General features: G+C 45.7%; 1 protein-coding gene across 1 annotated transcript in view; it reads left to right on the top strand.

Moving 5' to 3' along the window:
* The window catches only part of CDK5RAP2 (CDK5 regulatory subunit associated protein 2), a 192,956-nt gene that overhangs the window by 147,558 nt on the left and 18,528 nt on the right, over nucleotides 1-26,870 (top strand). Inside the window, exons 24-31 of the mRNA XM_036915502.2 lie at nucleotides 299-878; nucleotides 2,707-2,939; nucleotides 11,723-11,771; nucleotides 14,766-14,941; nucleotides 18,790-18,909; nucleotides 23,142-23,258; nucleotides 25,241-25,430; nucleotides 26,326-26,447. Coding sequence (XP_036771397.2) covers nucleotides 299-878; nucleotides 2,707-2,939; nucleotides 11,723-11,771; nucleotides 14,766-14,941; nucleotides 18,790-18,909; nucleotides 23,142-23,258; nucleotides 25,241-25,430; nucleotides 26,326-26,447 — 1,587 coding nt within the window. The remainder of the gene's footprint in view (nucleotides 1-298; nucleotides 879-2,706; nucleotides 2,940-11,722; nucleotides 11,772-14,765; nucleotides 14,942-18,789; nucleotides 18,910-23,141; nucleotides 23,259-25,240; nucleotides 25,431-26,325; nucleotides 26,448-26,870) is intronic.

The following is a 26,870-nucleotide window of genomic DNA, read 5'->3' as shown; positions in this document are numbered from 1 at the left end:
GGTGCCAGAAGATGTTTCTGAAAAGGTTGCCTGGAACTAGATCAGGAAGGGTCTCAGATGCTGTGAGAGGGAGTTTGGATTTAATCCTCAAGAGAGTGGGGATATTGATGAGTTTTAAGTGGGGAGAGGTGGTTATCATGGTTAGATTAACTTTTCAGAACAGTTGCTCTGAGAAGGAGGCTGGATTGAGAGGTAAGAGGGAAAGACTAGAGTCAGAGAGGTGTGTTGGGAGGCGCCTGTGAGGAAGGACACAGATTTCAGCAAAGTAGATGCTGACATAAATGTGTTTGACTTTCAGACTCTGAAATTTACCAGCCTGATGCCCTTGCCATCTTGCCAACAAGCAAAGAAAATCCTTCTGAAGATATCCTGGGCCCAACTTCAGTAGCTAATGACTTGAGTTCTAAGAGTCAACTTCCCACTAAAGTCGGTGTGATTGGGACCCATCAGTCTGAAAACATCGATACCTCAAATGATACAGAAAACTTAAAACGGAAAATCTGTGCCTTGGAAACTGAGCTCAAGGGCTACCGGAATTTCCTACTTCAGCTTCAGAAGCACTCCCAGTGCAGTGAGGCCGTAATCACAGTCTTGTGTGGGACAGAGGGAGCCCAGGACAGCTTGAACAAGCCCAAGGGCAGTACCAATGAAGAAGAAATGACCTTTTCCAGTTTGCACCAAGTACATTATGTGAAACACGTGAAAATCTTGCATCCACTGGCCTCAGAGATGATTGACAGTGGGATGCTGGAGGGCCTCCAACAGCAGCTGGTGGTACAGGAATATGAGCTGCAGAAGGAGCAGAATTTGAACATGGAACTTTTTAGTGAAATATGCAACCTACAGAATAAGTTCAGAGATCTCTCACCTGATTCAAGGTACACACACCCCACCTCTGCCTTCGCCCCCTATTCAAGCCTCAGTTCTCTGCTGTGACTCGGTCGGAGCCCATGAGTGAAAATGGAATGCTGGTCCGTGGCGGGGTGGCGTGTGAAGCGGGGCAGGCCTGGTGGTGGACTGAAGGCAGTAGGCCTGTGGAGGAGGGATGCGTGTGGCCACTAGGAATAGTGGCTGCCCACGTAGCAGTCTTGGGTCCCTGAATTGGCAGAAGAGGTTTCACACTCCTTGGGTTGGGGACCTTACGGTAGAGGTCATATACCAGTGGTTTGGTGAGTTATGCAGTTTGGCTAAACGGCAGTATTTACTCCTGGACCCTGTTGTTGGCTTTCACTGTGCTGGGGGACAGAACTGATGACCTAGGTAGGGTGGGAAGAATATAAATGTTTTCCATATCTTTACCCTTAAGGTCATCCTAGAGAAATAAGCCTGTGTTGAAAAAGAAGAATTCTGAGTCATGAAGATGTGTTTTATGGGCAAAAAAAGAAATACAGGTTTGCTTCGTAAGATATGGCAAAAATGGGATCATTTGTAAATTTGAACTTCATTCGTCACTAATTTGAGACAGACATTTTGTTCTGAATTGCCAGGAGCCAGTGTGAATTTCTCAAGACTTCCCCAGTTGACAGAGGGAAGAAAGCTTGTAGTTATTGAAAGCAGTTGGGTCAGACCCCAGATTAGACACTTTTCTTATTTAATCCTCAAAGTCACCTGAGAAGGAGCTGTTCTTAAACGTGTTTTTGTAAATGAGGAATTTGGTCCTCGCAGAGGTTGCCGTGACTGAGAAGCTTCACAGAGCCGCTCAGAACTGTTGTCAGTGTTCATGCCCCCCATTGTCCCACTCTGATATTTGTGTCATTTCTCATCCATTAAACCAGGCCCCACTTTCAATACCCATGTCACATAACCTGTATGTGCACATTTAGGGTCGAAGGTCATTACCAGTCCTACTTATTGTCAGGGAATATATTGAAAATGAAGGTTTCAGGGAAAGGGGAACATGTTAAACTCAAGGGTCACCGTCTTTGCCAAGCCACTCTTCAGCCAGGTTACTGCGGCCACAGTTTGTATGAACCATGTTTTCCTTAACCGGTGTTTTTCCTAGTGCCTACTAGTACTTGTGGGCTTACGTAAGGAAAGATGGAAATGGGGGCAGGAGGCGGGAGTGTATCATAGAGCAGGGGCTTTGAAGGCAGAGCTGAGTGAGTCTGAAGTCTTCACCATTTAACTGCGATCTCTGACTCAGTTTTCCTCTGCTGTAAACGGGGAGGTTCATACATTTGTTTAGAAGATGGGGAAGAAAAGATAACTCATAAAAATCATCTAATTCAGTGATTGACAGGTCATAGACCTTTCATAAATGGTCGTTTGCATTACGATTATTCCCTGACCTTTCAGTTGAGAGGAGGGAGTCCTGTTTTACTACCTCACAGTTTCTTCTTTGTTCTTCCTGAGAATTTTGTTGGGTCTCCTGATCCTTGGGGCACTTGTTTCTGCAATTCAAAGTAGTGTTTTTGAAGAATGTATGGAAACTAATTGTTCTCCTAAGTACTTGCCAATCTGTATTTTAATTGGGGGCTTCATGAGGTTAAAAATACTGTGGAAGAGCCTTTGTTTCAGAGTTTGTTGGCTGTTTTGAAACCAAAGAAGTAGTGACCTTGTACAGTTCCTATTTTTCTCAAAGTATATATACTTAATGCAGCTGCAGGCTTTTAAAAATTGTGCTCTGTCATTTTTCCAATTAGTGTTAAGGTCACAAAAATTCAATCCTAAAATGGTACAATCATTTTCTTTTCCCCTTTTTATCAGATACGATTCATTAGTTCAGTCTCAAGCCAGGGAGCTCTCCCTTCAACGACAGCAGATTAAGGATAGCCGTGGCATCTGTGTCATTTATCGTCAACATATGAACACCATGATCAAGGCATTTGAGGAGTTGCTGCAGGCCAGCGACGTGGATCACTGCGTGGCCGAGGGTTTCCAGGAGCAGCTGAATCAATGTGCTGAGCTGCTTGAGAAACTGGAAAAGCTGTTTCTTAGCGGTAAGTGGGGCAAGGGACTGTGAGTCTTAAGACACGTCAGCACTTGAGCCAGGACTTCCTGGAGGGGCTCGGGAGGAGCTGGCTTCTTGGCCTTGCTTAACCCTCTGCCCCTCTGCTCTCATGAGGTGACAGCAGAGCCATACCGGCTGCTGCTGCCTTCCAGTGACTGCTTCCATGCGGCTGGGGGTCTGTACTGCTCCAGACTTGGGGTCCGGGTAGCTGCCTCGGGGGCCAGGTGTGAGGCCCGTGAGTGAGCCACCCCTCAGCACCTGCCACCTCATTGCCTGTTCCTCTGAATTTTCTAGAGAAGATGGAAATGGGCGTTTGGAGATGAAAATTCATGTGTTTTAAATGTTTTTACGTGTTGTTAAGAACAGACAAGCAAAGAAAGAAACCCCAACTTTTATTGGTTAAGAAATATATTCACTGGTCAGAGGTGGTCAGAAGAAGGATGAAGGAAAACCTTTGCTAAACATTTGTTAGGTTGCTAGGTACTTTAACAAATGTTGATGCATTAAAATTGTAAAAAGTTGCCATTTTTGAGACTACAACAGGAACTCCCTTCCAACCTTCACTCAGCTTCATCAGTTCTGCCACACTGTCTTTGTCATTCTCTCCCCCTCTCTCCCCAATACAGACACTTGTACAGACACACACTGTAACGGTTCTCGTCTTTCCTAAACCCGTGAGAGTGGATTGACGGTAGCGCATCCCTTGCCACTAGATACATCAGTGTGTAGTGCCTCAGCCTGAGGACTTTGTCTTACATACCCACAGCGCCACTGTCACTGTCAGGATGCAGTATTATCTGATTACAGTCTATATTCAGACTTCATGAACTGATTCAGTAACGTCTTTCATGGCAGTTTTATTCCCGGTCCTCATCCGGTCCCCACAATGTGTGGAGTTGGCACATCTCTTTGGGTTCCTTTAATCGGGTGTAGTCCCTGACCCTCTGCCGTCTGTGATAGTGACTCTTTGATGAGTTCAAGGCCAGTGCCTCATGTGGGGTTGTTCTTTCCTCATGATTAGAGTGGGTTAGTTAGATGAGATTAGTTGTGTGGTTTTGGCAGGAATGCTACATGAATATTATGTTCTTACCCCATCCTGTTAATGAGGCGCATGATACCAATTTGCCCCATTTTGGGTGACATTAACTTTGGTCATTTGGTTAAGGTGATGTGTGTTGGGTTTCTCCACTATAAATTATAATTCTCCCTGTATGATGTGCAAGTAATTAGTGGGGGATATTTTGTAACTCCGTAAATGTTCCCTTCTTCAAACTTCTACCCATGTGTTTTGCCAGCCCTCGATGATTCTTTCCTCAATTATTACTATGATGGTGGCAACATGGTGATGTTTTTCTAACGCCATCATTTCTTCTTCATTTATTTAGGTGGCTTTTGTGATATGGATGAACTCTCCCTTTACCTCCTCTTATTATAAATTTTTGTTATTATATTGTTCATGTTAGTGTAGACTTGAAGTATTTTATTTTATTCGATGGACTAGTATTCACTCATACGAATGCTCAAATTGTTCCAGATTTGACAAGTGGCAGTTCTTTTTTACAGGTTGCTATCTGTTTTTGGGGGGTGCTTCCTTACTTTCAGGCACAGAAAAGCTGTTCCAGACTCACCTTGTACTGTTCCTGCCCCGTATAGCCCTGGTTCATTTTAAAGAAGAACGCTATTTCAATACCAAGGTTTGGTGCTGGGTATGTTCATCACTACTAGGGTGTCCTTGTTTCCAGGTCCCTTGGCAGGCAGAATTAGGATATATATCACATGCATATACATATGTATCTGTGTGTGTGTGTGTGTGTGCATGCGTGTGCACACACACACACACACACAAAATGTATAATTTATTTTAGAAATTTGCACTGCTTCACAATGGTACCTCTGATTCCAGCCCAAACCCACTGTGTCCTTTTATGCCTTTCTTGACTCCGTTTTTGTTATTTCCCTTCTCCAGCAGTGAAAATCCTAGTTTTCACAACATCTGGGTATCTGCTCATTTGCTCAGTTCTATAGTACACATAATAGTTCCAGAATTGCTCCATCCAGACCACCATGTAAAACAGTCCTACCTACTGAAAGAGTTAAAGATTTGTTGACAGTTTTTTTGTTAATAGACTAAGGATATATAGTTACTGCATGTAAAAGTTGCCTGCTTTCGTTCTTTCTCCAGTGTGTTATGTTATTCATTTGAAATACAATTAGATATGCTTGTTTCTGTTTGTACTTAATTATAAGGTTCCCCTCCCATGCTTGCTGAGTTAATCTTATTTTTGAATGTGAAAAATATTAAGGTGGTTTCAAAGCTAAAATTTTATTTGTTTAAATGGCCTCTTTGAAGTCACTATTTTTGTCCCTCTTCTTTATATCCATTTATATCATTTTCTAGTCCCCCTTTCTCTCATAAACCTACTGAAATTGGGCTTTAAGACATCCCAGCCTCTCCACTGAAATGGCATTTGCTTGAGTCACTGATAACACGCACTTCACTAAACCCAGTGATCAGTTTTCAGACTGGGTCTTACTCAGATTCACAGCAGGACGTGAATATACTGGATGTGGCCAATCCCCCCTCCGTGGAGGAGTCCTTTCCTCTCTCTGCTTGTAAGAGGACATCACTCAGAGTCAGCTCTCCTCCCATTGCACTGGCCGCCCCTCCGAGGCTCTGCCGTCTCTGTGTTTTCCAAGGCTGGCCGGTTCTCACTGCCTCATTGCTGCTGTGGTAACTGCACCAGTTTGCCGCTGTCACCGGGCTGGGTGGTTGCGGTTCTTGCTCCCTGGCCTCTGCACTCTATTTCCACACAGCAGTCAGAGCGATCTTCTCAAAACAGAAGGCAGGTCTGGTCTCTTCTCTGCTCAGAATCAAAGGCTTTTCTCTGAGGGCTGACGGGTTAAGTTCCGTAGCTCCGTAAGCCTTGGCTCAGGGCGGCTCCTGTGCAGTGAGGGCTTACTGTCACCTGTGCCTGATGTGAGGCACAGCCTTTTCGGCATGAGGGGAGCCAGAGCAAAGTCAGCAGCTCAACGCCTGCCTTGGTGGAACCGAGATTCCCCTCGTTCCCCTCTCTTCATCTGTGCAGAACTAGTACGAGGGCCCGCATATGTTCAGTTTAATTCCGGGGTAGAACATGGGAGGGTGTGGGAAATAGGCCCAGGGAACAGTTCCTTGATTTTCTTTTTTTTTACAGATTCAAAAGCTTAGGCCTATTGCAGGCTGCTTTTCCTAGTACCAGTTTGCCGGGACATGTAAGCACCAGGACAGAGGAGCACTCGATTTTTCCCAGCTTTATGAAATCCACTTTCTTCTGGCTAAGGTTTTCCAGATAAGCTTCTTTTCCTTTATTATTGGAGAAATAAGAGGTCCTCAAGATAGAGCTGTATCTTCCAGGCCCAAGGCATTTTACCTTTTGGCTCTTTTCTTCCTAAGAGCCTTCACCCCAGGCCTAGGAAGTGGGGGGGCTGCAAGAAAGTGCCTCTGGCACTAGCCGCCCTCCCCCACTCACCCCTTTGTTTTGTAGTCATTTACCTTGACAGGCCCAAGGAGGTCGTCTCACTTCTTATTTACTCTGGATTCTGGAAACAGAAGCATTTAAAGCTTAGCAGACAATACAAACATAGAACTTAATTTTCTTCTACAAAAGGCATGAAAGTCTCTGGAACCTCACCACAGCCCCTTTCTTAGAGAATAAAATGTAAGAGGTGGGTCTCTTTTGGATGCTATCCAAGGGGTCTGGCTCCCGACTTATGAAATGAGCTTATCATAAAGCAGTTTTATACTTGAGGTAGTTGAATAGCATGAGTTCTTAAAATTATTTTAAATACAGTCTGTCTGCATTAATTCAAAGCAGTACGTGTTTATTGTGGAATAACAGATAAGCAAATGCTCTTGTAATTGTATCATTTATACAACAATTGATAAATTACCTTTTTTCTTATATGCATGTGTATTTTTTGTGACAGCAGAACTATTTGCAACCTCTTCCTGTGTTTAATTACAGATAATAAATATTAACCTACTTTGTAAGTTTTAGTGGCTTCAGAGCATTCTTTTGTATGCAGGTGCCATAATTTAATCATTCCCCATTAGATGGACATTTAGGTTGCTTTCAGTGTGGTATTATAAAGAATATCATATTAGAATATTTGTGCATATCCTTCCTATTTCTTTAACATAGAACCCACAAAGTAGGATGATAGTGTAGTTTCTTAACACTTAGAAGGATTTGAGCTAGGGTTCTTCCCTAGTTCCATAGGCTAGGGATTTTCTAGGGGTCTGGAACGCTGCAAGATTTTGTGAGTACGTGTATTTTTTTGGGGTGAGGGTCTATAACTTTGAGATTCTCAAAGAGGGTTTGGATGCAAAGTAGACCAAGAACTGGTATTGTAGTCCCAGGTTTTCTACCATATTCTTGGTCCTGGTGCCTCCCAAGACCAGTAGCATAAATCAGGATAGTGTTGGCTTCAGGTGTTTTTGAGTAAGCCCTAGGGAAGGTACAAAGATGACTGTGAGATGGCCCCTTTCCACAGTGAGCTCACCAGGATTTAGCCACATGAATAGAGGACAGCTGCCAGGATCCCTTCCCTTGACTCTCCTTTGTCTATAGGGATGAACCCCAACATTCAGCTCTTTCAAGGCCTTCAGCAGTCTGTCCTTTCCAGCCCATTACCCTCTAAATGATGGATGATGAAGGAGAAGTAGCGAGGAAGGCTGGTCTAAACTGAGTGTACACTACATGCCAGGCATTGTTCTCAGCCTGTGAGGAGGTCCTGTTTTCACCTCATTTAAAAAATGAAGAACAGAGGCCTTTCCTTCCCTAAGCTCACATAGGAAGGGACAGAGTCTGAATTTGAGCCCAGGCAGCTTGTCTCCACAGTGCAACCTGACCACCATAATATCATGCTTTTCACACTCCTGTCAAATTGGGTATCCTGGTCAAATAGTCCTGTGGCAAGGCCTTGCATTTCTCCACTTATGACACTTTGTTCAAACCAGTCCCTTTTCTAGAAGGCTTCACTTCCTCTCCACTTCTAGAAATTCTGTCCACCCTCCCAGAAGCTTTCTTTGTTCACACCAAGTAAAAACAAATGTATTCGTTTTCTTTATTTCTGGGTTGTTTGTAGCTTGTAAGTGACAGTCACATCCGGTCTTGTGATGGAGTCTGTGTGCTGGGGTGGAAAGAACAGAACCTTTGGAGCCAGGCAGACTTGAGTTCAAATCCCAGCGTTATGGTTCACTTAGCACTTTAAGGGTCAGATTTCCTCTGAGGTAGTAGCACCCGTCTTGCAGTGTTTGTGAGGATCAAATGAGATTATTTAAAGTGCCTGGTGGCCTGCTTGGCCAACAGGGGGCCCTCAGAAGGCGACAGCAATACTTGCTGTGGGTGTATTTTACTTCTTCAGAGGATAAGCCCCTGGAAAATGGGGGCCTTGTGCTGTCCCGCCTCCCAGCCTAGGAAGGTCTGTACATGTGGTGCTCAGTCAGGGCTAATGACAGTAGTGACAGTGTGATGTGGTGTGGATCTTATTCTAGGGTTTAATGTCCTTGCATTAAGTGTCCTCTGACTCCGGCGCACGTAGTGTGAGCTTGGAGGGAGGCCCCTCTGGGCTCCGAAGGGAAGGCCTGTGGGGTAGTGGAGCTCACCCTTCCGTAGTGGGCAGACTCGAAGCTGCTGGGGAAGGGGATTTGGGAGTGGTAGTGGGCATGCAGGTATGGGTAGCGCAGTGAACCAGCCTGTCAGATGAAATGGAGGGTTTTTCCTCCTGCATATCCTGGAATCGGCCCCCCACATAGCCCCTTAGCCTCTTCTAGTCTTTATGAAGCAGCTCTTTATTGCTTTAAAGATGTGTCAGTTGTCACCTTGTCCAGATTCTGCCTTCTGGCCAGGCTGGATCGGGTTTGTTTCCTCCATGTGTCCTCCGAAAATGTCGGTTCTACCCCATATCCCAGTACCCTAGTGGCACTGTCTTTTGGGTCCATTGTGCCCACTCAGCTGTGAACTCACTGAGGGCAAGTGGCTCCTCATTCATCTGTGTATCTCAGCGTCTGCCACAGGCACCTGGGAGGGGCACTGTAAATACTGAATATGAACTAGTAGTGAGACGGAAAGGAAGAAACACTTGGGTCATGTAGGAGATACCAGCTTATGCTCTCTGAACTTAATTCTGTGTGGTTGATGGATTTTGAGTTAGGGAATACTCTTTCAAAAGAGGCTTCTTAAATGGTGGCGGCAACAGGGTGGACCTGTGCAGATAGGGACCTAAAGGTGGGTTGACCAGTTACAAGTGCATCCTGCATGATTATTCTCTTGCTTGTTCAAATATGTCTTTTTATTTGAAAAGATGAAGTCCCCCCCACTGCCACCTACTACATGTCTTTTAGGTGTAGCAGTAAGATTTGCCTGAAAGATGGGGATAGCGTTTTCATGACATGCCTCCTCAGCTTTTGGAATAGCCTGACAGATGGTACCCTGTCACCTGTGTGAAGGCAGTTTCCACCAAGAAATTCAATGCATCACTTGTAATGATCACCCTATGAATCCCACAATAACCATTTGTCATGTGGTTTTAAAGAGTTCTGTTATAATAGAGGAACGGGTGGAATACAATTGTTGAGTCATTACAAACTCCCCAAAGGATCTCTTATTTGAAGAAGAGGAAACTCATGCTTCTGGCGGCATCAGGGCACTTCTTTCTGTAGTCATATGGGTTTTGTTAGGAATTGAGGAAAGGGTTTTTGATGGTTTTAATAGGAGATTATAGTCAGGAGTCCCAGAATGCTTTGTCTGCCCCAGCCCAAGGGGACCCTGCCCTGTGAAGGTTCTGAGGAGTGTATCTGTGCTCTTAAATAACATGGTAAATGTGAAGCATACATCATGTTGTTTGCCTAGCTAGTACATGTGGAACATGTAAGCCCTCTGGAAGGCTGGGCTGGAGCAGATGGCCCTTCCTCAGGGTCTGGGAGGCCAAAATCTTAGTAGCTGAATGTTGGTAAGCAGCCCTGTGCAGCTGTCAGAGAAAAATGCTGAGTTGTTCTTTTACTGTATGGTTGTCCCTCCCATTCGTGGTGGTCTTGCCATCTGGGATGACTGGTCGAGGTCTTGGAAACTGACCCAGTGGGAGATGTACATTTCCCTCCTTGCAGAGGAAACTTTGCGAGCATCCACTGTGATAGAGGCCTGTCCACCTGTTCCTCCCCTTTGGGGAGCCCAACTATGCCATTTTTTGTCAGAATGTAATCAAAAGGATTGAGATGTGAATTTTTGGCTGAGCTAGCTCTGGGAGTAGCCCCGCGTCCCTGGTGAACAGGTACATGCAGTAGAGTAGGTGAGAGTGTGGACTGGGCAGAGTGAGAGGATGGAAACGTTAAACCTCTTGGATTTCCACCTCTTGACTGTGAAATGGAGATGCCGGCACCGTGTGATTGCTGTGAGACCCAAGGAGGTGGTGGATGTAAAGAATCTTCCTCAGGGCCTGGCACCTGATCGCTCAGGCCCGGCTGACCCTCTTGGGGCCCACCGGTGCCCTGCTGGCGGCAGGTGACTGTTGGGCCCTCGGCATGTTGCCCTGGCTTTTGGTGCCCAGTGGCCGGCCTGGTGGGGGTGGTGAGGGAGCCCGGACGGCAGCTCCAGCGGCCTTGGGAGCTCAGGGTGGGGACCCCGAGGCAGTAAACGCTTGTTCGAATGTCTGGTGATCTTTGTTCCTCTGTACTGTGGTGTTTGAGAACTTTTCCTTTCAGGAGTAGTTTTGAAAATGGTATGTGTGGGTAGAATTTGATTATAGTCTCATTTTCCAAGTACAGTTTTAGAAGAGTTTGTTTTTTCCTTTAGCCACACATTCGTTTCTTCAAAGAGCGCATCCCAGTCTGCCATTTCCCGAGTTCTGAGGTATTTTTAACATGAAGCTGTTAGTCCCTTTGAAATCTGGGCTCCGGTGCTTCCTTTCAAAGAGCACGTGGTGACACGACACGCAGGAGAGGGCAGTGCATCTCTCGCCCAACTGCGTCCTGAGCTTCGTTCTGTTCTTTGTCATTTTTTGGGCCATTCCCCCTGCACCGGCTTTTACAGCGGCACTCATAGACTTCTTTCCCAGTAGTCCCACTTCTAAGAGTCTTTCCTAAGGAAGTAATTTAAATGCAGCTAAAGCTGTTTGTACAAAGATGTTTATTTCATTTATTTATGAAAGCGAAAAATTGGAGATGACCTAAATGTCAGATAGGGAGCAGGCAAAAACCAAGGCACACGCCTGCCTGCAATGGAATATTAATGTAGTCATTTAAAAATTCTGTTTCTAAAGCAAATTTAGTAAGAAAAATGCTTACAGTAAAATATGAAGTGAAAACATCAAGTCATGGAACAGTATCACCCGTGCCACACTTCATAGGGAAAAGAATGCAAGGAAATCCAAGAGCATGTCTGGGCCCCTGGAGGGTAGTGATCTTCTGTTTCTTTTTCCTGCTACCCCTTTCCTACATTGAGCACGTATTGTGTTAGTAGCAGAGTTTCAGAGGAGGAAGAAGAACCCGCACCCAGCAGTGCCTTTGTGATGGCTTCTTGGGTTCAGTGCTGTTCCCGTCCTCCCAGAACTAGTGCCAGTGATTAAGAAGGAGTCGTGGTCTGCACTGTATCCTGGGTACTCTGACTTTAAATATCTGGGATTATTATAAAGAGGGTTTAAACAAATGGAACAGTGCAAGAAATGTTTAGGGAATGCTTGTGGGTTTTATTTTTTTAATGTTTTCCTTCTTCTTGATGTTGTTTCTGCTTCCAGGAAAATCAGTTGAAGTGGACATGAACTCCCAGAGTGAACTGGTAGAGAGGTGAGTGTGTAGCATTGGGTAAGAAGATTTTGTGGGTTTGGTTTGTCTGCTGGGTTCCTGGCTCCCATTTGTTCTACTCCTTTTCTGCGTCTTGAAGCTAAAGCACAAACAGCACCTCTGAGACGGATGATGTCCATGCAAAACCGGAAGTTTGTGCTGCACACCCTGTGGCCTCCATTCGGTGGTGTGAGGATGCTTGTGGCAGTGGTCTGGTGGTCTGACCCAGACAGCACACCCCTTCTGTTGGTACCTGCTTACCTGCGGGATAAATTCCAGACGCCTCGGCCTGACATTTCAGGCCCTTCCCGTCTTTCCTTTCCATCATGTACCTTGTGCTTCAGGCTTGCCTGACTTTCCAGTGCTCCCCAGACCATGCCTGTGCACTCTCTTCCTCTTCCTCTTGTAGTTTGAAAGTCCTTCGGGGTCAGTTCACACGGAAATGAACCTGACTCCTCCTGACACTCCTGTGTCTCCATTCTATCCCTTGTCTTCCTGCAGGATCAACTTGTCCTCCTGTAGCACTTGGCGCATATTTACAGCTGACCCTTGAGCAATGCAAGGGTTAGGGGCACTGACCCCCACATGCAGTCAAAAATCTGCATCCAACTCTCGACTCCCCTAAAACTTAACTACTAGTAGCCCACTGTTGACTAGAAGCCTTATCAATAACATAGTTGATTAACACATATATTGTATGTTCTATGTATTATATACAGTATTGTTATAATGAAGTAAACTAGAGAAAAAATGTTTTTACATATTGTCACAAATCTCCAAAAGGTTTTCTAATATATTTATTGAAAAAAATCTGTGTATAAGTGGACACATGCCATTGAAACTCATGTTGTTTAAGGGTCAATTGTGCATTACAGCACTCCACCCAGTGTTGTAAATACTTTCTGCATTAATCTTTCCACTCCCAGAATTCCTTGGAAGAGGAAAGGAGCTGGCATTAACTGGGTATTGGTGTGTGTCAGCTGCTGCCCTAGGCATTCACAGTCATTTTTTCTGACCCTACAAAGTAAGCACTACCGCTCCCATTTTAGGATGAGGAGCCTGAGGGTTGGAGTTGCGTACTTACCATGAAGAGGCAGAGCTGGGATTGGAACTTGAACCTGTCATGCTCCAACATCTGGGCTTTCATTGTTATTCTACATTGCCTTTTGAAAACAAGATTGTGTCTTGAGTATCACTACACCTGCTCCGACCCCAAATATCTAGCATGTATTTGGAATTTTTTAAATGTACATGGGATAAACGAATTGTATACTTCATTAGCTTGCCTCTATGGCCAACAGAAAATGTCACGGTCTTGCTCTCCTGTTTACTGGTTAAAGGTTCTGACTGTTGCTATTGGTATTTCTCTCCTCTTTGGAGCTCGGGCTCCTGGAGGTAAAATAAAGAGAGACCAGTCTGGGCTCAGAGTTTCAAATTCTTTTGGCATCATGAAGGCCACTAGAGTCATTAGAGTGAGCAGGCAGGGAGGTGCCACAGCCCACTGAAGGACATTTTAATAGGGGTTTTTGTAAATTCAGAATAAATACTCCTCTCCCACTACAGTATTTTCAAAGATCCCTCCCAGTTCAACCCTCTGTGTCCATCCTTGTAATAGTGGGTCACATCCCTCTGGTAGGTGTGGAGAGGGCAGGGAAGGCCTCCTAGAGTGGAGGTGGTCTTAGCTGAGATCCCGCGGATGACAGTCCAGGGGCAGGAGTTGTCGGAAGAGTCTCCAAGCTTGAGTTGAGGGAGACGTGGCTCCTTTGAGCCTCGGAGCTGCTGCTTAGAATGTGAAGGTCAAGGCTGGTGAGGCAGGCGGGCTTGTGTTGGGCTGGTCCTCGACACCATGTTAAGGGTTCAAATTCTGTTCTATAGGAAGAGGGGAGTCTTTGAAGTAGGGTGGCCTGGGACTAGATGTGACCAGATTTGCCATCTGGAAAGATGACTGTGGTCGCTTGGAGAGAGGGCTGGGAGGCGGCAGGAAGCCTCTTTCAGCCCTCTTCAACCACATGTCACCCCTGCCATTGCTGACAGGTTTGTTTCGCCTCCTTCTGGTCTACCTTCTCCAGCTGGAGTCTTGGCACTCACACGGTTACTCCTAAGCTAATTAAATGGGTGCCCTTGGCCTGTTCTGCACTTCCGCAAGGCAACAGCAAGCCTGCACGTCCATCAGAGTGTCTGAGCGAAGTTACCCCTGGTGTTTGCCTATTAATGTGTGCGGCTTTGGAGTCCTTTGCTCTTGTCTGAACTCATGAATACTGAGACAAGGAGTAATAGGAAAAAGTGGGACAAAAGGGGGATTAAATTAAGAAGCTTATCTATAATGGAGATTCCTGTGGGCTTTTTTCAAAGTTCAGAGTGTTTTTCCTCATGGCTTGGATGGCCCTTGGGAACCACAGGTTAATAACCAGATGATTGCCAACATGCTGATAATTGGGACTGGTGTTTGGAGACCATGAGGGTTTTGAGATTTTTAAACCCATAAGGCCACTTCATGGATTGGGGTTGGCACCCACATCCTCCTGGGGCTTGGAGCCAGACAGACCTGGGTTCAGATGAGAGCTCTGCCATTTAAAAGCTGTGAGACCCTGAGCAGGTGTATGATGTGCCTCAGTCTCCCCAGCTCCAAGTGAGGGTGATCATCCCTACCTCTGAGGGTTTCTATGAGGGCTAAGTAAGATAGTACATCTCAAATGCCTGCTACAGAGCAGGCATTTGATAAGCAGCTGCCGTTGACTTATGCCCTCTCTCAGTTCACTCCCTTATGAACCAGACAGTGCCTCCCCCACTTCCCCATTGGCTCCAAATTCAAGCCCACTGAACCCTTCTGGTTTTAGAACGTCCTTGCTAAAAGATGCTCTAGGAACGAAAAGCCTCCAGAGTTGCAAATGCTGGGAAATCATAAGGGGCCAAGTAATCTTAAGTGTCCTTAAGTCATGGTTCTGGCTTGGGACCTTGGTGTATAAAATGATTTCTCTTTCAATCCTGCTGGCCAAGGGCTGAGGAAGACAGCTTAACCTCCCAACATGTTCTCCCTGACTCTCCTGAGCCTTCAGCCTCTCGTGCATTGTCCGACTGTGCAATGTCCAAGAAGTCCTCCCTCTTCTCCCAAGACCAGAAGCAAGACAGCGAGACTGAGAAGAGTTTGATTGTGGTGAACAAATTCTCTCAAGGTAAGCAAAGCTTTCCTGAGCATTTTAAATGTAGCCAAGGTTACCTGGGTCTGAACAATAGTTCACTGTCTTGCCTTAGTAAGCAGAGTGTGGTGACATTTGCGTATCTGTCTGATGAAAGGAGATCCTGTGGGGTCAAAGCTGGCCATTCGGAGGATCATTTGTCACAGGGGAAAGCTGTGGTTGTTGAAAGCATTAATAATTGGGGAGAAGTCATTTTTATATCTCGGTGATGACTTGTTATATGACTTGCCATTTCTTGCTCGCCTAACAGCAGCGGACTGGAAAAGCACTGAGTTCTCTATCAGTTCCCTTGCTGGTTAACTGCCTGTTGTTTCTTTGAATCTCCTCCGAAGGCAATGTAATTTTGAAGACCTTAGCTTTGAATTACATAGGTGTACCTAGCCTCCTGTTTGGATATTTGGTGATTCTGTAAATTTGCCATGTTTCTCTTCAGTGTGACTTTGGCTTGTTGGTTCCACCTCTTGTCCTGCCTCTGACCTGAAGCCATGGGCTCAGTTGGCAGAATCAGCCTGCCAAGGCCCCATCTGCCCATGAGCTTCCCTTTACCTCTTCTTGATTGCCTTCCATTGGGGTATTAGGTGGGGCTTAGTGTTTATAATTCAGAGGATCTCAGAAGCTCAAGGGATAGTATAGACCAGAACAGTTAGGCCAGGGATTAGCAAACTTCTGTCAAAGGCAAGGTAGATAATATTTTAGGCTTTGGGGAGCATATAGTCATTGTTGCAGTTACTTAGTCCTACTGTTGCGGCAGAAAGCAGCCTTAACAGTACGTAAATGAGTGAATGTGGCATGAAGTGCATGTTTGATGTCACGCGGGTTATCAGCTGGGGTCCTCCACCAGCCAGTCACCGAGGTTTGCTCTCTGTGGCTTTCTGGCTGTATCCCTCAGATTTCTGTGAGTTTCTGTGTACTTGGTTTCTCTCTGGTATTTCTGGCTCTTTTATCTGCCTTCTCCTAATTGAGGTCAGACCGTGAATTACTCCCCTATCCCTAGTGCCACCTCCTCCTGCACTGTATCAGTCTGGCATGAAATCCAGTCCCTTTCCAGGAACCCCCGAGACCACTCCCACAAGGCCTTTGTGGGAAGAACAGACCTGATTGAGGGTTTGAGGAACTTGAGGAGTGTGGGGGTTACAGAGCAGCAAGACAGATAACTTTAAATTGGAATATTTGAGGTCCCTCTTCTTTAAAACCAGTTTCTCTAATATCCAGGGCTCTTCCCTCTGCTTCCTCTTGCCTGCCCCTCTTTTTTTTTTTTTTTTTTTTGAGGAACATTATGTTTACTAGACTCCCCCCATCACCAAGTCCCCCTCACAACCCTCTTTTTTCTACCCTGCACCCTGTCTGCCACCCCAACCTTAGTTTCTTTCCAATATGGAACCTCTTAGGCATCTCTTCTATTTCTTACTCCTCCGAGTATCCATGACCTTGGGCTTATCACCCCCTAGTGGATTACCAGGCACTTTCCTGGCAGTGCTCCCTGGAGCCATCCTAATAAACCCACTCTTAGCTTTTTCAGTTAGCTGCTCTTGAGCCTTTTGGTCTCAGCATCTGTTTTTCCTTTCGTCATGTTTATAATCTAAATAGAGAGAAAATTTAGTGTTTTTCCTTTTCTCACTTAACATTATATCATAAGTTTTCTGGCATGTTGTTACATAACATCATTTTTAGTGGCTTTAGAAGAGTCTGTTTGAATGGCTGAACTGCAGTTTTCCTTATGTTCCTGTTGTTGAACATTTAAGTCATTTAAAAAATTTCACAGTTGTGAACAGTGCTGCAGGGAATAGCCTTGAATATGAAGCTTTCCCTTTCTTTTGGGGCATTTTCTTAACCTAGATTCTATGAAATGGAAGTACTAGGCAAAGGTTCCCACATTGTTTTTGGTGGTCGCTTCTTACAGGATTTATGGTTTTAAAAAGCATTTGTCAGAAGGATATTGCTGTAAGGGGGACAGTATTTTTCTCCCATTTTGTAAAGTCGAGTATAGCGTTTCCTTCTCTTCAGTTAGGGCTGCATAATTAATAAGTGGTGTCCAATTCAACTGAGAACGTCTCAAGCCCAAGTGATGATTGCATCTCCTGACTAGACTCAGTCGAGGATGACTTGTACCGATGGCTGCTGAGCATTATTACCCCAGGACCTGACAGTGTGATGTGGATAAACCAGCAAGGAGGGCTGCAGTCAGAACAGATAAGTTCCTGACTCCCTCCGACCCGACTGGCTGCTGGAAGATTTGCAGGGCAGTGAGGCAGGAACCCGAGGTGCAGGGCTGTGATGTGCCAGGAATTTACTGCAGACAGGGTCCTTCGGGGCGGGGTGGCAGTGAGGGGCTTAGACATTCTACCAAGTGACTTGCCACACTTCTGGCATTAAGAGGCGATAGCTGAAGGTCTGGGAATTAAGTCATCTCATAAACATTCAAATTCATGGCAGAATTACTATTTAATTAGGAAAAGATCTGTAATATTGTGCTACTTTTAAATGAAAGTCATTTTGGAGGAATTAAAACTGGGTCATAACATCAGTGTAATGTTTTAAAGCAAACATTACTGAGACATACTGAGTGTGCCCTAATTGATAAATTAAAGACATTAGTTTTGCTTTTGGATACTTAATTTGATTGTGCTTCTAACACTGATTCTAGAAAACTACCTCCAGATTGGAACTGTGCTTCCTCCTTCCTTTGTTAAAGTGAGATGTGGCAGAGGCTGAAAAAAACAATATATGCCATTTTAGAAAATTTGGAAGTGTTACATTCTTATATATTATTAAACATCATATTAAGATGTAATATAGAAGCTTTGAAAAACCTAGAATCTACCACCCAAAGGCAACCTCTGTTAATATGTAGGTGTATTTCCTTCTTTTGTATAAATGTGTCTTTCCTGTTTGCTAATTTTTTAGTAGAGTTATGATTATGCTGATAACCCATTTTGTATCTGTTTTTTTTCCATGATATGATATAGTCTTCATAGTATAATTTTAATAGCTGTCTAACACTGCCTCATAATGGATGTAATACAGTTTATTTGTAATTTGAGTTATTTCCAGTTCTTCCTGTTACATATAGTGCCAAGGTGAACGCTTCCATACATTCTGGCAATGGCTGTCAGCACCTCTGGTGATCTCTAGATTCCTAGAAGTAGAATTACTTGGTGAAAGATACTGGAAAGGAACCTTTTCCAGGGCTCTAATGATAAAAATAGTTTCCAAAAGTCATTCCCACTTACATGCACACTAACAGGATGTGCTCTGGAGAGCACCCTTCACAACTACTCTCACCAGCATGGGGTTATTGTTTTGCTTGTTCTTAAGTCTTAAATCAGGAAATGATAAATGGAAATGATAAATTGTTTTGCTTGTTCTTAAGTCTTATATTAGGAAATGATAAATATAATCCTTTCAAAGAATTAGTCTAAAAAATATCTGGACTCATTATGAAGGTAGTTTAATCAACTTGGGCAATTCAAGCAGACTTGAAAGCGATCTGTTAGTTTCACCATACGGAAGCATTTAAATTAATATTTGATATTTAGAAGAATAAAGGGCTGCATTAGAGTTAGCATTAAAATTGTATGGAATATAATTTTTCCATGTGATGTAAAATATCTTCCTCAAGGAGGGCTGCAGAGAATCATTACAGAACTCTGTCTGTGGGCTGTGGGCAATAGCTAGGCTCCCCATGCCCGGGGACGAGTCGCCAGTTGCTGACTATGTTGATATGTGCAGCAGTACTCAGAATTGCAGGATCATTGCGTAATCTGTAAATTATTCAATTTGTTGGGGCTTCTGACTTTAAATTAAAAATGCTCTTCTTCCTGTAGACTTACTAATGGAACTTATACAAGAAATTCGGAGTTTGAGAAACCGTTTAGAAGAATCTATTAAAACAAATGAGAAACTACGGAGACAGCTGGAACGGCAAGGGTCTGAATTTGATCAAGGTAAGGAAGGACCTTCCCAAAGGGCGTTGCAAGCCTGCGAGTGCTTCCTTTCTGACACCTTTGCCTGGATAATCGTTCTGTGTGTATCAGAAAGAGCTTTTGACTTGGGGCAGAAGAGACTTCAGTTCAAATCCTGGCTTGGCTGCTTATCTGCAGGTTATCACTTAACCTTGCTAACTCTCACTTACAGTAATTTATCTATAAAATGGTGGTAATTCCCATTTTTTCCTGTTGTGATGGGAAGTAAGTGAGCTAACTTCAGTGCCCCCACAGACCCTGGCATGAAGCAGGTAACATTGATAAATGTTAATTTCCCAGTCATTGAAGAAGTCTGCTGGCCCCTGGCATCCTGAGTTGTGGTTACCTTCTCATTTAACTTTGGTATCTGTAGAGAAATAGGTATGTATTTTAAAATAATACAGTATTTTGTTTTATGTCAATAATGGGTTGTAAAAGCGTTAGCATTTTAGCATTCTAGTCAATCACTTGCATGCCAATTACAAGGTTGCCAATATCCCTGCATAACCAGGGTTAGCTCTGAATGAAATGTTCTTCCATGAAGAGTTTTAAAAAATGTTCCTTTTCCATACATATGACATTCACATGCTTTGAAAATTCATACCTCCATTCTGTACCTATTAATCCTATTCTCCCTTCTTTCCTACTTTTGTTAGCTTTCCTCTGTATCCTTAGTGTTTTTTTTAATGCAAATACAAATATGTATTCTTGTTCTCTCCCTCATTTACCCAAAAGGTAGAGTACTTTATATCCATTATTGTGTCCCTTTTTCCATTGAACCGCTGGTGTGTTTTGGACATCTTTCCTTATTGCTCCAAAGAATGTATCCTTGTTCCATGAAGAATGTGTCTTGAGAGCAGCTTTGTGCACTCGGAAAAGCCTGGGTTGGGGAGTCGGACTGACCTGGGTGTGGATCCCAGCTCTTCTGTTCATCACCCCGTGGCTCCCAATCTTAAGTGTCTTCTAAAACAGGGTCATTGTGAGATCCAACGAGGCAGCGTCATGGACAGGGACTTGCACAGTGCCTCGTTCAATGAATTGTGGTTCTCTTCATTGTTACCAGCATTATTTGTTTTGTTGTGTTTCATACGACATTGTTAGTTATTAACATTGCAAAGCTCTGCAAAGTGCCGGGATGCTCATGCCATTCCCATTTTTAGAAATGAGAGAAGTGAGTTCTAGAAGGATACACTCAGTGGCAGCACCAAAGTCCTTGGGTCCCTTGTCCAGGTCTCACTCCTCTCTAGCCCATTGTAGTATCAGCCTAGAAGAATGTCTTTCCACAGTGCGATATATGCTGCAGTTTGCAAGGTATGCAGAATAGTTCCATTCTCATTCATATTCTCTCTGTCTCTGCCTCTGTCTCTCTGTTGCCCTCTCTTTCTGTGCCCGATCCTGCATCCTCTCCTTCTTACCCTCAGGGAAATTGATTAATCTGAGTTATTAGTCATATCAAGTACAGGAAAGAAATACATGGCTGGGCTCTTCTCATTCACTCTTGATAATGCCTGAATTAGATTCATTCTGTTTTACATTTTCCCCAGCAAATCCAATTATGGAATTATTTGGGGGCTCAAATGGCCACCAGCTACAGTGGAGCAGGCAATTGCTCTGGAGAGTAATTCACTGTGATGGGAAGGTTTACAAAAAGGCATTCATAAAGTATTTATGCTGGGGGAGAGACGTGCTCTTCTCACCGTGTTGTCACAATCTCTGAAAAGACAAATAAAAGTGGCTCCACCTCCGCCCTGCTGTAAAATCTTCATTGGGGAGCAGGTTTGAGAAAGGCATGGCTCCTTGTAGTGTTGAAGTGGAATATTATCAGAAGCTGTCATCTCATGTGTTAGGTCTTCCTTCCAGCGTGTCACCAGTTAGACGAGCTTACAGTGATGGTGTTCAGAGGAAAGGTTGACCTCTTAACATCGGAAATGGACCCCGCTAGCTGAGGCTTTGTCAGCACCTGTTCTTTGGCCTGACCATTGCTTTGAAAAACAACCATCTTAGCTGTGGTCGTAGCAGCCTTCTTCTGTAGAATTTTTCCTGTTCTTCCAGATCGCTCTGAGGTCCTCTTTTGGCTCTAGCCTGTCATCAGTGGTGATGCTAATACAAGTGGGAATGGCAGTCATAATGACAGCATCGGTCATTTTTGTTGAGCTTAATGGGGACTTAGAGAAGTTATGTGACTTGCCTGAGGTCAAGAAGCGAGAGCCATGATTCAAGCCCAGGTATCTTAGACAAGATACTGGAGTTCACAGGGGAGAGTGGGTGAAGACGGTAGCAGGGAGGGATATGTGAGTAAGAAATGGTATGCTGTGGTGATAGGTGAACCATCAGCATGAGAGAAGGTAGTGTTACAGAGTGGAAAGGATAGGGATTTCGGGTTCTGGGACACCTGATGTCAGACTTTACAGGGAGCTTTGAATATTACAGGTAATCAGCTGTGTTCCATCACGCTTTCAGCTGCAGAGTAGGAGTAAGATCTGGTCTAAACAATGGGGATTTATGTTTTCTTATGGAAGAAGAAATCCAGAAGCAGGCAGTTCTAAGGCTGGTTTAATGGCTCAGTGATTTGATGGCAGGGTTTGGGGTTAGTCCTGTGATGACCCCAGTAATTATAAGCATCACATCCTCTAAGAGCCTGGGAACAAAGAGAGGGTGGGGCTCTCTTTTTATACTGTATGGGAAATCTTTCCCAGAAGTTCCCACCAGCCTTCCCTTCATGGCTCATTGACCAGGTGTCTGGCATTTCAGCTCTGTGCTGTAGTAGACCCGAGTAGGGAAGATGAGGTGGGAAGCGTGTGTCTGCCGCAGGTAGAAAGCACCTTGCACACAGTGCATGCTCTCCAGAGCATAGCTATGACTGTGCACATTACATACAGTGCAGATGTAGAAAGCTCAGCAGTGGGAGAGGGCTGAGGTGGGGACTTGAGGGAGCTGTCCGGCCAGAGGAAAGGGTAGGATTTCAGGATATAAAGCACAGCCTGGGCAGTGTGTCCAGATGAGGACACTGATGGCAGTTTGTAGTGACCTCCAACCCAGTCGGTCTAGCTTTGGACCCTGATCTTTTCAGTGTATACTTAGAGGCAGTAAATTTAGAGGCAGAGCTAAGAGTTGAAAGATGGATATGATTTTGATGTGAAGAAGGTGCTGGGTATTGTAGGCAAAGGGAAGACCCTATTCCGCAGAGCCAGGAGAGGCTATGTCCACATGGTATATTGGGAGCACACAGGTAGCTCTGGTTGGCTGCATTTGAGGACACCAGTGTCTAGGAGGAAGAGGGAGTTGGATGTGCCATGAGATTAGAGCTAAATAATGGGATCGGAAGTTCGGAGTGTGTGTGTGTGTGTGTGTGTGTGTGTGTGTGTGTGTGTGTGTGTGTGTGTGTGTGTGTGTGTGTGTGTGTGTGTGTGTGTGTGATTGTCTGTCACAGTGATGAGCCATCGGAAGTTCGGAGTGTGTGTGTGTGTGTGTGTGTGTGTGTGTGTGTGTGTGTGTGTGTGTGTGTGTGTGTGTGTGTGATTGTCTGTCACAGTGATGAGCCATCGGAAGTTCGGGGAGTGTGTGTGTGTGTGTGTGTGTGTGTGTGTGTGTGTGTGTGTGTGTGTGTGAGTGTGATTGTCTGTCACAGTGATGAGCCATAAAATATTTTTGAACAGAGAATAACTTGAATGGATTGTGTTTAGAATAATAACCCCATTGGCAGAGTAGCAGGAAGACGAGTCTAGGGCAGGACTGGTGACTGCCTGATGTGGTACTGGACGAGAGAGGTGATGAGGCTGCTCCCAGGCTTCTAGCTTGGATTGGGGTTAATGGGATTCCATGTACAGGGGCAGGAAATAGGAGAGAGGGTGACGGATGGAAGGCGAGGACTCCAGCTTCGGTTCTGTGAACTGTGAGCTGCCTCAGTTGGAAGGATCACTGGTGGTTCAGGCCTCTGGAGAGACATCCGTGGAGGTTAAGACCGTCCCCCTCCCCCTACTCTGGCCCAGGTCTCCTCCTTTGCTCTCCCTCAGACAGGTAAGGTGTAGGAGAGCCCCTCTTGCCTCTTCTAAGCTCTCTTTTCCCTTTGGGCCCTGGTAATACCTTATATAGTTCACAGGGGTGATTTTCATTGCTTATTATGTTTCCTCATCATTTTAAAACTGTTTTCTAGAAGGTTCCATCCAAACTGACCTTGAGACAGTCATAAATCTCTATTTATGTGTTTTCCATAGGTTCTACCAACACTTTTGCTTATGATTCAGAGCTGCATAATTCTCTGACATCAGAAATTAGTTTCCTGAGGAAACAGAACCAGGCCCTCAATGCCATGCTTGCTAAAGGATCCAGAGGTAAGAATTACAGGGGCCACCTGCAGCTTGGAGCCCCATAGTCTTGTGTAGTGTGGAAAGAATGCAGGCATTGCAGTCTGACCAGCCTAGGTCCAAATCCTGTGGCTCTGTAACTTTGGGCAGAGCACTTAACGTCTTTGAACCTCAGTATTCTTGGTTGTAAAGTAGGAATACCTCATAAGACTGTTGTGACAGTTAAGCACTGTAAGCCCGCAGCACAGTGACTCTAAGAGGTTCACAGTCAACCTCTCACTTGTCTGAGTTCACAGGAAGAGAGAAGGGCTGGAAATAGATTACTGCCAAAACCTCAGCCAGAGTTTTCCTACTATCAGGGAAGCTTCCAGTAGTTCTTATGAAGATCTCTTAATTCCTTCTCTTTGGGGCATAGCCCCCAAAGAACTTCCATTTACATTCTCTCTCAATACTTAAAATATTTCTGGCATGACGGATTATTAGTCCTGTTGTACAGGCAAGAAACTGAGGCCCAAGGAAATTGACTGGCCTGTGGTCACAGAGCTAGAAAGTGGTGGCACTAGAACTTGGGCCAGTTTATCACACTGCCGAGAGGATATCGATGCCTGTCATGGCTTAAGGGACGAAATTGGGGCTTCTGCAGATCATTTACTCAGCAAAGATATTAGGGCTTGTGTGGGTACTAAAGTGGGTGCAACTGGTCCCTTCCCTCAAGGGGCCCAGGGCCTGATGGGAGAAACAGCCAGGCAACCTGTGCAGGCCATCGTGAGCATTAGTCAGAATAGGCAGGCTCAGGGAGTGTGGGACCCTGGAGGAGGCATCCTGACCTAGGAGAGGCTGGTCTTCAAGAGCCAAGTCTAGAATGTAGGGGGGATTAGCCAAAGTGTCTAAGGTTTAGAAGAGCCAGGTCCTTTTAAATCAAAGGACTAGTGTGGACAGAGGCGTAGGGGTTAGAGGTGGAGAGAGTATAGACCACAGACCAGTCAGGAGTTACACGAAGCTTAGTGTGGCTGGAGCCTGAGGACTACAGGGAGGCGAAGGGCAGAACTTGCTTAGAAATAATCTTTAATTAAGGCCTAGGGGAGAACTTGTTCAGGAATTATCATGTCGTGGTTCAGAGTAGAATCAGAGAACTTGGGTCTGAATACTGGCTCTGACACTCCGTGGCTGTGTGACCTTAGGGAAGTCTTAACCTCTTTCATCTTAAGTTTCCTATCTGGAAAATGGGGAGAAAAATAGTACCTACCTCAGAGGTTTGCTAGGAAGGTAAAATAAGATGACACATGTGAAGGCCTTGATGTAATATCTGCAGTTAGCACTGAGGATGTTTGCTGTCCCTGCCGCAGCCCTGCTAGAGCTGGCCTCGTGGAGCGCTTACAGCCTGCAGAGTGCTTGTGAGGCCCTGCGCTGAGCCCTTTCACGTGGAGCTCAGTCCTCGCAGCGGCACACGTAAGAAAACGGAGGCACAGAGAAGTGGACAAACTCAGAGTTACACAGCCGGCAAGTGGAAGGGCTGCCCTTGAACACGCCACACCCTGCCTCCAGGTCGGGCTGTTGTCCACTTTGTCGCCAGAAATCTGTATTTTATTCCTCAGGAGAGGTTTTGTCCTCATGGCTTGAGGAATGAAGGGGCCACAGGTTACCGTTGGCATAACTCTGCTGGCCTTGTGGGTGGCTTGTGGGCTTGCCCTGCACCCATTGCCAGAGGATAGTTTACACCCATGGTTTGCTCTGTGAAGGCAAAGAAGTAGGTTTGCACAGCCCATTATTGTATAGAAAATTAAACAGGCCCATTTCATCCCAGTGACGTTTAATCTGCAGCCTTGATGTTGACAGATTTATCTGCCCAAAATGCATAAGGTAATTGGAATGCCAGAATCATAAATGCCAGATTAAATCTCATTCTCTTTTGTATTCTTGGAGTGCTCGAGCTGAAGTGCTATATTTGCGTAATAAGTTTGGAAAAAACAAATGATGTCTCTTTTCAGTGGCGCATTTTGTGCTTGCAGATAAACAGAAGGAGAATGAAAAATTACGAGAGTCCCTCTCCAGGAAGACTGCGAACTTTGAGCACCTTCAGCAGGAATATGCCTGTGTGAGGGGAGAGAATGAAAGGCTGCAGAAGGAGGTCGGCGAGAAGGAGAGGCACAACCAGCGGCTGCTTCAGGAGGTCAGCAGCTGCCGCGGCGAGCTGAGCAGGTAGTGACCGCGCAGACCCCGGGGTGCTGGCCCCTGCCCTGGCCACCGCGACGGGCACAGAAGGCACACACGACATGTCCGGTGGGGTAGCGTACACGGAGTGAGACTGTCCGCCTCGGGAGAAAGGCCCGAGGGCAGGTTGCTGTTTTTATACAGGGCAGGCAAGGCCTCTTGAAAAGCGGCCTGGAGGGCAGTGAGCTCTGCAGATGTTGGGGGAAGAGCAGTTTAGGCCAAAGGGTGAGGCCCTGGAGTGGGCCTCCTGGCCTGCACAGGGCAGAGCAGGGAGGCCAGTGTCCAGGAGGAGAGGTTGCACAGGGGCAGGGCAGAGGCTGGATGCTGAATCATGCAGGGCCCTGTGGCTGGGGTGAGGACGTGAGGTTCCACTCTGCGTGACCTAGAAAGTCGTGGTGAGATTCTGTGCAGATGTGAGCCTGACTTAGGTGTTAAAAGGATCACACACCGACTGCTCCGTTGCTACTTGCCCCTTAGACTTGTGTCTTGCCCCATGTTTTCAGCTGGGCCTGTCAGCCCTCTTGACTATCCTGCTCTGGGGTTTCTGAAAGCCCCTCGGTTCCCCAGGGCAGTGCAGTGATCTGGCAAGACCACTGTCTCTGCTGCCACACAGCGCTGGCCCCTCTCCTGAGCTGGGCACCCCTGGGTAAGTCAGGGGTTCACTGGCTCGTATCTGGGAATTGAGGGTCAGACAGCACACACCTTTTAGGGTGTCTGTGATCATGGCACGAGATAGCATATGCGCAGGGCTGGGAAGCAGGCTGGGACAGGAACTGTTCAGCACTCTCCCACTGAGGGTGGACTGGCCTGCTCTGTGGAGGAGTTCTAGTAGTTGCCCTAAGTTAGAATTAACCTTTCCTTCCCACGGTGGTGGGCCTTTCAGGGTGCAAGAGGAGGCAGAGTTGAGGAAGCAGCTGCTCGCTCAGAACGAGAAGCTACTCCAGTCCGTCCGGGTGGAGCTGAAGGTGTATGAAAAGCTGGACGAGGAGCACAGGAGGCTGAGAGGTACCGGGTGCTCTGATCTGAGGCCCTTCTCGGCCGGGCTGCCCTCTCAACAAACAGTGGGCTCGGCACTCTTTGCTGAAATGCTATCGTCAAACCCCCACCTTGCCTCTGGGGAGTAGGTATATTCTGAAGCAGCCTGTCCGGCCTACTCTTCTTCTGAAGCAGTGCATATGGAAGGATTGAGGCCTGCATTCTTAGTGCCCCATTTCTCCCCCTATGGCCTTCAGCAGGTCCCCTCACCCCTTTGGGCCATTTCTTCCTTGGTAAAACCAGCCCACCAATTAAATGTGATTGTTTATTGAAAGTATCTTAGCGTAGTACCTGGCATCTGGAAGGAACTTTCATTGTAATTTTCCTGCTGGCATGTGTTTCTTCTGCCCATTCATTCAACAGATTATTATGGAGCCCCCACTGCCCCAGTGC

This window comes from Manis pentadactyla, chromosome 3, assembly GCF_030020395.1.
Source record: "Manis pentadactyla isolate mManPen7 chromosome 3, mManPen7.hap1, whole genome shotgun sequence".
NCBI lineage: Eukaryota > Metazoa > Chordata > Mammalia > Pholidota > Manidae > Manis > Manis pentadactyla.
Note: the sequence above shows the minus strand (reverse complement) of the source record. Positions and strands in the feature narration are given on the sequence as shown.